This window comes from Camelus ferus, chromosome 19, assembly GCF_009834535.1.
Source record: "Camelus ferus isolate YT-003-E chromosome 19, BCGSAC_Cfer_1.0, whole genome shotgun sequence".
Taxonomy (NCBI): Eukaryota; Metazoa; Chordata; class Mammalia; order Artiodactyla; family Camelidae; genus Camelus; species Camelus ferus.
In genome coordinates, this window is record NC_045714.1 from 28,841,681 (window position 1) to 28,855,488 (window position 13,808).

Genomic DNA, 13,808 nt, shown 5'->3' on the forward strand with positions numbered 1-13,808 from the left:
ATGCCAGAATTAACTGAGTCCAGGGTGAAGAGTCTGCTAAACAGAGATCTTGAGACCCTGGGGTGGAAGAGCCCACCTTACAGGGCTGCAGTACAGGGCAGTTGGGCCAGGGGAGGCCAGAAGTTCCTCCTATCACCGGGGGGGACAAAGGAGCTTTCAGACACACTCAGAGGCCGGCTGGGGAAAGAAGCAGGGAGATCTCCTAATGGGGAGGAAACCCTGATTGGGGGTTTGAGAGTTTGAAGTAATTGAATATGCCTGTGAAAATCAAGGTTTTTAGAATTTTTTTTTAAGCAGGAAGAGACCAAGTGAGTAACTTTCATTGGCAAGACTTTTTTTTTTTTCCCTCATAGTAAGTGAGAATGCAGGATTTGAGTGCAATATGAACTTATAACTGAAAATAAACACATCTTTTTGTTGTACATTTGAGCTGTGTATTCATTTTAACCCTATTACAATGGATTCTTCTGAGGACTAAGATGTCTAAAATACTGAAAGTAATCTGAGTTAAAGAAAAAAAAAAACTGGACGTGGGTATAAGACTGGAAGATAGAGGTATTTATGGTAGTGCAGGAGGATGAAGGCCAGAGAAGAAATGATCAGAAAAACAGGAAAGAGGGAACTCTAATTTGAAAAGATCTATGCACCCCAATGTTCATAGCAGCACTATATACAACAGCCAAGACATGGAAACAACCTAAATGTCCATCAACAGAGGACTGAATAAAGAAGCTGTGGTATATTTATACAATGGAATTACTCAGTCATATAAAAATAAGGCAATGCCATTTGCAGTAACATGGGTAGACCTGGAGATTGTCATTCTAAGTGAAGTAAGCTAGAAAGGGAAAGAAAAATACTATATGACATCACTCATATGTGGAATCTAAAAAAAAAAAAAAAAGAAGAAAAGAAAAGAAAAAAAGACACTAATGAACTTATCTACAAAACAGAAACAGACTCACAGACATAGTAAACAATCTTATGGTTACCACGGGAGAAAGGGAGAGCGAAGGGATACATTGGGAATTGGAGACGTGCAAAGACTAACTACTATATATAAAATAGGTAAAAAACAAATTTTTTCTGTATAGCAGAGGGAACTATTTTCAATATCTTCTAGTAACCTATAATGAAAAAAATATGAAAATGAATATATTTATGTATATGTATGACCGAAATGTTATACTACACATCAGAAATTGACACATTGTAACTGACTATACTTCAACTAAAAAAAAAGAAGAAAAGAAAAATGGGAAGACTAGAAGTGCCGCTCAGAAGCAGAGCAAAGAGGGGGTGAGTGATGGATTCAGTCAAGGGCTACTGAATTGTGGGCTCGGTTGCGCGCGTGGAAGAAGCGGTTTGATTTGGTGAGGAGGAGTCATTTGGAGTCTTTGAAAACTGGCTGTCCCAATGCAGTGCCATTTTAATAGCCATAATTTTTCATGGGATGTTTGTTAGTACTGAAAAATACATCACCTAACTCCACTGTCTTACAGATAAGGAAATCTGGAACCAGAGAAATTTCACAGAAGCCAGTTCAAATGATAAATATGAGAGAAAAAAAAATTATTTTACTTTGGGAGTCAACCAGAATCAGCCTGTTTTGTGCCATTTGGGAGAAAAGCATCCTGCATAAGGCCCCTCTGAAAACAATGACGAGATCATTTATGAAAAAGGCAAACGTTTGCTAGAAACCATCCTCCCAAGCAAATACTCTGACAGCCGTTCCATGTGTTTTAATTTTTTATTAGAGAAGTCGGAAGTTTAATCTCAATATTGAGGGTAACATAATTCTCTCTGCTTTGTTCAGAGGAACACACAGAATCAATCTGTACAAGCATATACAACAATTCTGTAGGTGCTTTGTGTCCTAAATCAGTAATCTGATTGGTTGTAGACTTCCCGGTTTCCATGCGCTCCTCTGGGCGTTGGGGCATGGCTCCATCCCCAGGGGGTACTTTTTCATGCACTGTCTGTAACACAACTACAGCAGGCTTAAAGACCATGCAAATTAACACTGTAGCAAATTGTCTTGATATTTAACAGACATAAAAAGGTTATTTCCTGATATGAAATTCTGAAAATCTGCATAAATATTTTTGTGTAAAATTAAATTAGTTATGTATTTTCTTTCCGAAACTAGAACTTGAAGTATCAAGAATGCCCACATAATTCATATACACATATATATAGACTTTTTCATTACGCTAAAAGTCTGGGTAGTCAAATTATATTCTGTGCCATACGTTTACTTAACCAGTATTTATTTGCATTAGGTTAACTGTGTACGGGTTAGTCGTAATTGGTGCTTGTGTATCATGCAAACGTAGTTCTAGAATTCCTGGTTACTAATCTTGTCATGTGGCAATACTTAGATGATCTTGCTCTCTAACGGTGTGAATTAGGAGCATAAATACTTCATACATGGTCACATTGACAAACATTGTCCAATAACCACTGCACAATCTTGATGGTGTTAAGAGTGAACTGTTAATATCTGGAATCTGCAGAAGCAATTCCTAGAAAGCAATGTCGATGTCAACTTTCGTAAATGTGCCTAACAGAGTTCTTCTTTGAGCACTGATGGGTTTTGGCACGGGTACACGGTTCTATTTTTCTATTGCTCTAGTAATTTCCACAACTGTTACAGGAAATTAGCTTCTTATGGCATGGTGGAGACATGGCACTTACTGATGAGGTAACTTGGATGCAGAAAATTTCCCCAAATTATTTGTCTAGCAGATCATCACTTTTGCTGATAAATTTGTAGACAGAGTCCCCCCCCCCCCCCAGTGCATGCACTTGCTGTGACATTGCTAATGCACTATTTTTTGCTGCGGCTCAAACACATCCTAATGCATCACAAAGCAGAGGTGTTAACATCAAGCTCATTGACTTGTGACGGTATTTGACAGCAAACATGTTTAAGAGGTATGATCAATGGTTAAACTCTGCCTTACTGGACTCGTAATTTTTGTGGATCGGTAGCTACTTTGGGTTGGCCAGGAAATTCAGAATGTTTCAGAGAAGTATGTTAAGTCTCTGTGGTTCCAGGTTACATCTTATCTACACATAAAGGAGACACAAAAGACATCAGCTTTCTTCCATGGAATTTGTGCTCGGAAGCTGGGAGTGATCTTCTGATGCTGCGGTCCTGCCAGTTCAGTTTGTGTCCTGGAGTTTCACACAACTGTTGCTGGTCTGCGGTCCATCTCGGCTTCCAATTTCACCATCTGCTGCATCTCCTTCGCCTGTAACATCAGACATGTGACCTTACATGTTGAAATCCTCTCCTGAAGGCACATAGCAAACCCTCCCTCTCTTCCCTTATCAATCTGATGCTTATCACCATGTCCTGGCTACTCAAAAGTGTGGTTCCCAGACCAAGCAGCATCACCATCGCCTGGGACTTTGTGAAAAATGCAGACTCTGGGACTCGGAAACTGCATTTAAATAAGATCCCCAGGAAATTCACATTAAAGTCTGAGAAGGTCTGGTCTACACGGTACCAGGAAAACCAGTTGAGAAGAGGCTACTACGCCTACCATTCGTAGGTTATCTCATGTCAAACTGATTTAGTTTCTACAGATCAACATGTTGCCCTGACTGTGTGTAGATAATCTGATCACTTTTAGAATATGTGTCGCTGATGCACAATTTATTTCCCAGAGCCTGAACTTTAATTAAAAGTAACTCCCTAAGAATTTCACTGGTGGAGGAGTTTAGGTGGGAGCCTATCACACTGGCTTGGTTGGAGTACACAGCAAACAGAACGTTACAGGAATATGTAGGGTTTCTGGAATGCTGTTGTCCAAAAACTATCCTTACAGGCTCTCACTTCTCTGGGGTAAATCATTTTTTAATGGGCCACCCGGAGAATTAAGCCACTGTGAATTCAATCTCATGAATGAAGATTGTCACGAAGACAATTAGCTGGTTTGGGAGGTGGAAAGACGTCAGATGGGGGCAGGTTCTGGTGATAAATCATTGCTTGGTGATATAGGGACAATCAATTAGCTCACATCAATGTTTACGTTCCAACTGGTGTATCTTTTGGAGGAAGATACTCTTTCAGTGACACATCAGTTTGAAAGAAAGGACATTTAAAAACAGAAACATGGATATATAAAGATAAAACTCAGAGGAGGACTCTGATGTGCTCTGATGTTACTATTCACGTCTACTTAGGTATTCCACCTAAATGCAAGGTCAGTGGGAGGATTCGGTCAACTCTGCAGGTCATACTGCGAGCATCTAGACATCCCAAGTGAAGTCCTGCTACAAGATTAGTTTAACCCACAGACCTCAGAGTGATTTCCTTCTTACTTACTGTTATTTTTATAGTGCGACTTTACATTTCATTTTGGTGACAATCGATATAATAACACCAAAGATTATAACCTCCTGCTTACGTGTGGGGTGGACAGTTCCCCCTACCCAGATATTTTTAATGCCTGAAATATAATAATGCTCTACTAGAGAAATGAAGAAATGGAGAAAAATATACAAACATGAAACTATGACACAAACAGTATTCATAAGAGATGACAGTGAAACATTATTAGCACTGGAAATTAAATAATTTGATGTTCAGCAAATAGCAATAAAGGATTCCCTATGCTCCCCCACCCCTTTAGCATTTAAAGACAATATTGCACAGAGTTTAGAAAGAAGAATCATCTGACACAGGGTGACCATTCGTTCGTCCCTACTGGCCAGGGACGGTTCCGATTTATGTTTGTGGTCCTGGCCATTATGAACAGCTTCCCCTTTCACTTTCAAAACTATCCTGTTAAGACAATAAATTATATGGTCACCTGACTTATGAGGGGTGATGAGGGCCCCTGGCAGACCAGACCTAACAGAACGCATGACAAGAGTCATCATATAATGACAAGTCTAATGTCTCTGTGCGCAGACCGTAACTGTCATTAAAAGCCACCAATGAACTTTGACTGGGGTGCTTTAAAAATTAAAGGCCATCATATTAATGTTTGTAAACGATCTGACTCTGTGACCCAGTCTTAGTGTGGTCGGTCCAAATGACAACCATATGTCACTGTTTTTGATACCTGGCTACGTCTTCATTAGCATGACTTGGGTTTCCCAGGTCTGCAGTTGGAAAGGCAGCTAAAACCCCATGAGAAATAACTGTCTCGAGATTTTGGATATTTCTGTTCAAAGATTACATCAGAAATCCAAGCATCAAGCAGTCAAACTTTTAAATCCAAACCCCTGAGATATTAACTAGTCGTGACCAGATGTGAATTGCCAAAGCATCGAGAATACTGACATCGTTGAGCAGGAAAGCAATGTCTTGCTTATCAGAGTTTCAGTCCTACCTTGCATTTGGGACACTGCATGACAGGATTTCAAAAGCTGTTTGTACAAAAATAGTAATGTCAAAATTGAGTCATACATACAAAACAAAGAAAATAAATGAATACTGAAGTGAATTTGAGAAATGAATGCAAAACCATAATACAGAAAAGCAAAAAGCTAAGAATAAAACATATATTCAACCATCAGTGACAAAATTCCCCCGAGTTGATCTCAACAGAAAAAAAAAAAAAAAAAGAACAACAGAACAAACAACCAATGCCTGTTAGCCCAGACTGTGCCTCTGGTTTGTGGCCGTTAAGTGGCAAGCCCTCCCTTCAGCTAAAGACCCCTCACTTCTCTTTAGTAAAAGATAAAACTGATGACAGAAATCAATTTTTAAAATTTGGGTGTGACAGGAATGACGCTATTCACGTTTGGAAGGGTGCATGTCAAGACGGATGAGATACTGTGTGGCTGGGAGGTCTATGGGGAAACAGCAGGAAAAAAAAATTCCTAACCTTTGCAATTTTAAATGAATAATTGGCTGACCAAGTAGGCAAGGCCATTAGGAGGCTTTAAAAGGACGTATGAGGTTAAGATTCAGAATCAGGACCAAGGTACATTCAAACTTGAGTTGTTTCTGCCAACGCTCTCAATATGGTCTAATTAATCAAGTAGATTTATCCCGTGATTTGCTTTGGGGTGGCTGGGAGAACTTACAGACGCAGGGTCACAAGAAGTAAGAAAACTTAAAGGGAAATACTATGGAGCAATTAATTTATTCTGGGCTTAAAAATAGGAAAAAAGTCTTGATTTTCAACAATAGTTTGGGAGACTGTCATATAAGTTTGGGATTCTCTGGAGACAGGAAACTTGTTTTCTGCCAATGAAATGTTTAAGTGGTCCTGAAGGGAGCTCTCCAAATGATTCCAGACCTTGCCGATTATGAAGGAAGAAACAGTCACTGCGTCTTTTGCCCTGTATCTTGGACAGTGTTGTAACAGACCGAGTAACTGCATTGAGAGGTCTCTGACCTTCAAATTCCAAAAAAAGTGTACAAGAAAGATCTGAGATTGAATTTGTCATAAAATAGGCCATATTAATAAAGCAAAGCTTAACACAGAAGTTCAAGTCCAAATTATACATTTGCTGGAAGCATCAAGATATCTTGAATTTTTTTTTTCATTGAATCTCATTAAATCTTCATCAAATCTCAAGGCTTCTCATATTCTTTCCTAAGCTTCTGTGACTCAAAGCATCAGCTGTGGGTGGTAGACATTACTTGTGACACACTGAAAGGCATTATATGAATTTTTGGAACAAAAAGCTACTATCCTCCAGATGTGGTCCAACCAATATTCACTAATCCAATATTTCCATGCAGGAACTGTGGTGCAGTTTGTTACACATGTATTAGGATAAAAGCCCAAGGTGATCTATTTACTTTTATTATGTACTTCAGCTCTGAAGCTAAAAGCGCTAGGTAACTGTATTCTCTAGCTCTGATATGCACCACTACTGCAGCGATGAGTAATTTTTAGCACATTTACATTCTTTAGTCAAACTTGTTGCTAAGCAACACAACGATTTCTAAGTAGTTCTTAATTTAGTTAACTGAAATATAATTGCGCCTTACCTTCATTGTGCCTTCTTCTAAGGCATCTTTATCCATACCCACTACTGAGTCACTGAACTGGATTCTAATGTTTTGAAGATGGTGGCTCTACCTTTACCTATGTTCCCATTTTACCCCCAAGGAACACTTTCTGAGAAATGCTTTAAGAGCAAAAACATTGGTACTGAAATGTGACGGACCTATGAGTTGGTCAAATGAGTTGGACCCTGTGGGACAATAAATACTTATTGTCCCTTTGGGGATCCCTGGACTGTTCATGAGTAGAAGCATTTAGCTGGAAAGGAAATGGGAAACATAACTCAGAAGTATGTTGATGAATAAAACTTCTGTCAACCAAAAAGTAAAGAATCGGAAACCAGAAGTTGGATTTGTTTGCTACCCAATTGCAATACAAAAAAAAAAAAAATTATGGTTTTGTTTTACTTTCTCCAGGGTACTTTTTAGTATAATTTTCATTTAAGTGTTCTTTGGTGGAAGCCATTTACTCTGAAAAAATATACCTTAAATGGGATTACTTTATATATGAAAGGAACTAGGAAAGAATAATGCTGGACAAGTATGCATTTCAGCAAAACCTTTTTACAGCTTTCAGGTTGAAGTGAATTATCTAGAAATAATACCTAAAGAGGTGCATTTGAAATGAGACAGACTGAAATTTTAACTGCTGCTGAGGGTCATTTTGCCATATAAGCCAGGGGTACTTCCATCAAATTGAGATTAGATCTTGGATGGCCGGTGGGCTGTATGTAGCCCAGCTGGGATGGACTCCATCTATCTGTACTGCACTCGAGGTAAACATACATTTACCTTGGTGTTGGTATACGCCCGATAGCTACTAAACAGTTGGATTTTGGATAACTCTCATTTGTGCAAATGTTTCAATTTAGCGTTTAGCACCAAGAGTATGGTACCCACTCACATTCTGTGGTTTGTAGAGTTAATGGGCAGCTCATGCCTTTAGATTTTGCTTGAAGCCCTAAGAAGGTGTTATAACCTCGTTTTTAGATTGAGGTTGAAAATAGGTGGTTTGTCTCATTTGCTTTTAAATACAATACCACTTGTCTCTAGGGTGCAAATGCTAAAACTCTAGATGACAAAGGAGAAATAATTTGTAACCTGTTTTCTCCTCCTCTCAGTAATGTCCTTCTTAGAATCCTCATAGTCCAAACAAATCATGACTTCTGATTCTTCACTGCCCCCCTCCAGCCACATTCCTCTCCCTCTTCCAAAAAGAATACTTTCTATTCTTGCGAGGTGACATGGGAAAAATACAGCCATGGCACCAAATGTTTCCAACCACCTTTCCATGCTACCACTCAGGCCACTGGCTTTAGCAGAGGGGCACTGTGGGCCACTGCATTTGTCTCCCCAAGCTGTCTGGCTGCCAACACCTTTTTATGCTTTTTAGGAGAAATACCTGTTCGTTCTGTTTTTCTAAGAATTCTAGGTGCTCAAGTTGGACTTTTTTCAACTGATCCATTTCTTTGGACTGCTTCATTGCGAGCTGTAAAAAAAAATTTAATTTAAAAAATTAAATTTCTGATCAACTTTGGGTTGTAATTTTAAAACGTATGGATGAAGAAGGTTGGTAGTTTGCAATTTAAGTGAGGGATGTAATAATAATAAAAGAGAAGAAAGGAAAACAGCCTGAAAACTGGGAGAGTTCAAACCTGTATTTTTTACTGGCATGGTAATTCCTGCCAAAATCTTAGAATACAAGAGTGCTCGTGCACGAATAAAATCTGGCTTCATTTTCTGTATAAAATGGTGCCAAATAATTATCTTGAAGATTTTTAGTAAGACATTACTTTAGCTTTCAGGGAGCAGAGAAGAGAAGCTAGAATGTTTAATGTACGGAAAAATCAAATTAAGCAAATCAGCTGGAGGTCTGATATCCAAGCATGAGATATTGTTCACAGTTTTATTTTTTTAAAGGAAAAGTGCCCAAAAAATTATAAAATACTTACACGCTTTCTTTCTTCCAGAAACTTTTTAGTGTTGCTGCTGTTTAACTCCCTGACTCGCCTAAAAGTAACAGGTACAAACGACAGTTGGTAATGACATCGAATGGAATTAACATGACATCATTAAATAAGAAAGAGTTATATTCCATTTAATTATCTGGATGGGATTATCACTTTCTTTCCCTAATTTATTTTGAGGAATGTTGAAATACACAAGGTACAGAAAAAAAAAAAAAAAAAAGATCTGTGTACCCGTCACTCAGACTAATCCATGTTAATGTTTTATCATGTTTGTCAAGTTTTTAAAGGAGATAAAGTGTTGCAGATCTAATTAAAGCCCCTTTTTGTATTCCTCCTGACTCCATTCCCCTCCTTTCTTTCTCTCCAGAGATGACCACCATTCCCATTCTAAATTTGATGTGGGGCTTCCCATCCATGTTTTAATATTTTTATTATATATGGATGTATTCATATGTAATACACACAAGTCCTTCTCAAACTTTCACATGCACATGAATCACATGGAAACACAATCAAACACAAAGATTGCTGGGCCCACCCCCAGAGGGTCTGATTCAGTGGGTCTGGGGTGGGCCTGAGATTCTGCATTTCTAACAAGCTCCCAGGGGATGCTGATGCTGCTGGACAATATACATTGTTTTGTATGGTTTCCAAATGAACCTACATGGCAACATTTTCTGGGTTTCTTTCTATATCTTATCCCTTAGCCTTGTCATTTAGAGAGATAGCTATGCTTCAAACTATTCCATTATTTTCATGTGTTCTATTGATTTTTCCATTGATGAACAGACTACAGTGTTTTCATTTTGCCATTAATAAAAAGGAGGTTATTGCTCAACAATGCACAATGGTCTGGTGCACAGGGTCCAGTGGTGCTTGGAACGCTGCTGACTAAATACACAGAGTGTAGAACAGACCTTCTTGTGCATGTGAGCAAAGGTTTCTCCAGGTTGGTAGGGAATGAAAACCTTCAACTTGACTCCAAAGCACCTGTCCTAATTTTCACTCCCATCTGTGATGTCTGGGTGGTACCCTTTCTCCGCATCTCCACCCACTCTTGTTACTATCAGACCTTTACTTTTCTGTGAATTGGTTGGTTTTTTGAAATGGCATCAGACTGTTGTTTTAACTCACATTTCCCTGATTCCTGGTGAGGTGGAATGCTTTTCATGACCGGATCGAATTTCTGTAATAGTTACAGGGCTATACAGATAGGTTTTCTCTTTCTTTTTTACAGGCATAGCCGTTCTAACAGAGATGAAGTGATACCTCATTGTGGTTTTGATATGCATTCCCTGATGATGAGCAATGCTGGGCACCTTTTCTATGACTGTTGGCCATCTGTACATCTTCTTGAGAAAAATGTCTATTCAGGTCCTCTGCCCATTTTTAAATTAGATTATTTGTGGGTTTTTTTTTTTTTTGCTATTGATTTCTATGAGTTCCTTATATATTTCTGATATTAACCCCTTATCTAACATATGGTTTGCAAATATTTTCTCCCAACTGGTAGGCTGCCTCTTCATTTTGCTGCATATTTCTCTTCCTGTGTACTTTAGCCACCTTCCACACATTGATAAATGGTGTTTGCACTGTCATTCAGTTATAAATAGCATGTCACTTATGTTGAAATGTCTTGTTTGACCCAAGAATAGAAGTATTTGTCAGGTTCTGCCTGTCTTTCTTAGCTCTCTGATGATACATTTTTAATTTTATTTCTCAGTAGTGTGATAAAGTGGATACACACAGTGTGTGTGTTTAAAAAAGGTAACCATGTGGCATAGAAAAATTAATTTCTAAAAAAAATTTGTAGATGTTTCAGAATCACCTAACCACTGGATACTGGATACAGAGTTATAATAAACAAGTATATTAAATCAAAATAAAAAAAATTATATAAAAAGCTTTTCTAGCTAGGTTATCAGTAGCTCGTAATTTAAAATAATTTGACCTGAACTGGGCTGAAGTCCACTTTGCAACATATTTGAAAAATATGATGAAGAGCTATTTAATCATTAGCACATTTATCATGTTGAATTCTATATTTCAGTTTGGATGGTCTAAAATAGTTTATTGAGGTTTTATCATGGCATGAATCATGTTTTCTGAGCTGAAGCAATGTTATTTCCACCTACACGAGGCTGTTAAACAAAGTTCTTTGTTTGAGAATAACGTCCAGAGGACGGCACTTTATTTAAATAAGTAAGAGCCAGGCAACTACTACAACATGATCGTGTAAATGAGCATTGACTAAACTGAGGAATAACCTCCCTAGGGAGACATAAATGATGCTCCATGTTTATTGGGGAATTTCTTGGCCAAAGTGTTGCAAAGGCAATTCATTTCCAGGTCAAACTACTGTGGAATTCCACATTCCATTGCTAGCCCACTAATTCCAGACCGTATTTAATCCTACAAAACTTCAACATAAAAACACACTGGATAGTATTATGCTTTATCTTTTGTCATATTTCCAGTTTAACATTTCTTATTATGGTTAACAAATGAGACGTGTATTAAAAATCAATGAAATTGAGGTAGCTGAACAGCAGTTCCTGCTGTGTTCAAAACAAGAAGGAAATAGATCAGGTATCCACTGAGAATCCACAGAAGACCATGGAGACACGGCGAGTGAAACAGGGGTGCATTGCTTGTAGCTGCAAAGTTCTCTAACAGCTCAGCCTACGGTTAACAGCCGAGTGACTTGAAGCCCTAAACTTCATGCTCATATTTTAACCCCCAGAGCTAACCTTCACCTTGCTCCGTATTTAGCTGAGCATAAAACACAGTCTTTGTGTGGGTGGTGAACTCAGCCAGGAGCCAAATTCTAACCAGGTCTTATTTCTCCAAGAGGAGGAATCCTGCTGTGTTTGACCACTGGGGTGTGAACAAGGCTCTCACTTATGGAGCAACAAGCATCCGCATTCTCAGAGGCTTCCCGGGACAGACTTGAGCATCACAGGTGAAGATGCTTTTTGTGATCACTGGGAATCAAACGCTGCTAACTCCCTCTCTTGCGCAGCACAACTACCGACACCCTCTCAGATCCCCTTTCCCAGCTTTGGCTAAACAGCTTGCACCTGGGATCTCTCCGGAGGTCATACAAACCTTCCCCCAACTCCAGGTGGCCAATGACTGACTAACACAGAAGTAACAAAGCCAGACACCTGTGGCTCAAAGGGATCGATCCGCGGTGTAGTTTACACTCCAGAGCCTGGGATCAGGCTGAAGGGGAACTCTAGCTGAGACCACACCCTTCCTCAGTGAATCATATGCCACCAAAATTCCAGAAAACCCATTCTAAGTAAAGTATAAACCAGAAAACTTGCTGGGGGGTGGGGGTTGAGATGATTCCTGGTGTCAAGGACAGCACAAGGCCAGTCAAGGGAAGACCACCCTACGTGCTGTTATGCAGAACGTAAGTCCATTCAGAACGGGCTTAACACCTGAGCAGGTGAGACGTTTGTGGGATGACTTGGTGGGATGTGGGAAAGATATTTTGCCATATTTTATATGATTTTGTTTATTCCCTATTTTATATAATTTTTTTGTAAGTGAGCACACAGATATTGAACCCAAATTTATTTTACTGGTGGCAGTAAACAACCAGAAGATGTTTTACAGCAATAATAATATATCCTCCTAGCAGTTATGATAGCAGGATTCCAAGTCAGAACTCACAGGGTTTTAACATCTCAGATGTGAGTCTATGCCTTCACATCAACGTTGCATTCCCACAGTGAGCATCCTCAGACTCACCTTTCCCGTTCTGCTTTATTCTTGATAGATTTATCCTGGCTGATGGCTTTGCTGTTTTCCATAGAAATCTTAGCCTGGTGTGCTCGCATTTCCTTGCTTTCCCTATGTATTAAAAACAAACAGGTGATGGTTATCCTCTAATGTACAGAAATATCGAATCACTATGTCGTCCACCAGGAACTAACATAGGTTGTAGGTTCATTAGACTTCCAAGAAAAAGCCCAACCAACAAATTCATAGAAAAAGAGATCAGATTTGCTGTTACCAGAGGCCAGGGGTGGGGGTACGGAGAAGTGGATGAAGGTGGCCAAAAGGTATAAACTTCCAGTTACAGGATAAATGAGTACTAGGGATGTAATGTATAACATGCTTCACATAATTAACACTGCCGTGTGTTGTACCTGAAAGTTAAGAGAGTAAATCCTGAGAGTTCTCATCACAGAGGAAACACTTTTTTCTTTTTCTTTTATTTTGTATCTATTTGATTTGATGGATGCTCACTAAACTTAACTGTGGTCATTTCCTGATGTATGTTAAGTCAAATCACTATGCTGACCACCTTAAACCTATGGTGCTATGTGTCAATTACATCTCAATAAAACTGGAAGGAAGAAAAATAAACAAAAGGAGCAGAGAGTTAGTCTTTAGTGGGTATAGAGTTTCAGTTGGGAAAGATGGAAGGTTCTGCAGATGGATGGTAGTGGTGATAGTTGCACAACTATCATATAACAATATGATATAACAATAACAAAGTATAACAATATACTTCATGCCACACACTTAAAAATGGTTAAAATGGTTAAATTTTGTGTTATCGATATCTAACTCTAATTAAAAAAAGAAGAAAGAAACAAAGTTCTGAACGTAACAATAGGGCTAGGTTCACTTTTCACTTCATTATTGAGCTCATCAAGTTGTTTTGTATTGTGTGGTGTGGAAGGAGGGCAGAAATCCACAAGGATGCTTCTCCCTGGGGGCAGTGGGTCACTGTGAAGTAACAGTGATGGACCCGGAAGAAGAGACATTATGCGTGTCTAACCCAACCCTAACCACGTGATGGTCCTATTCCGATGTCCAGAGTAGGGTGCTGCCATTAGTCA

At 38.9% G+C, this 13,808-nt stretch overlaps 1 protein-coding gene across 7 annotated transcripts in view; it reads right to left on the reverse strand.

Annotated features, from left to right (window-relative positions):
* Positions 1 to 1,734: 1,734 nt before the first annotated feature.
* The window catches only part of PLCB4 (phospholipase C beta 4), a 384,413-nt gene continuing 372,339 nt past the window's right edge, over positions 1,735 to 13,808 (reverse strand). For 6 of the 7 annotated variants that reach the window (XM_032461834.1, XM_032461837.1, XM_032461836.1 and 3 more), the window contains 5 exons: positions 12,709 to 12,810; positions 8,932 to 8,989; positions 8,382 to 8,468; positions 5,349 to 5,385; positions 1,735 to 3,257 (listed from right to left, as the gene is read on the reverse strand). In XM_032461834.1, coding sequence (XP_032317725.1) covers positions 3,169 to 3,257; positions 5,349 to 5,385; positions 8,382 to 8,468; positions 8,932 to 8,989; positions 12,709 to 12,810 — 373 coding nt within the window. In that variant the 3' untranslated portion in view covers positions 1,735 to 3,168. The remainder of the gene's footprint in view (positions 3,258 to 5,348; positions 5,386 to 8,381; positions 8,469 to 8,931; positions 8,990 to 12,708; positions 12,811 to 13,808) is intronic. The other variant, XM_032461841.1, reaches the window with a different exon arrangement.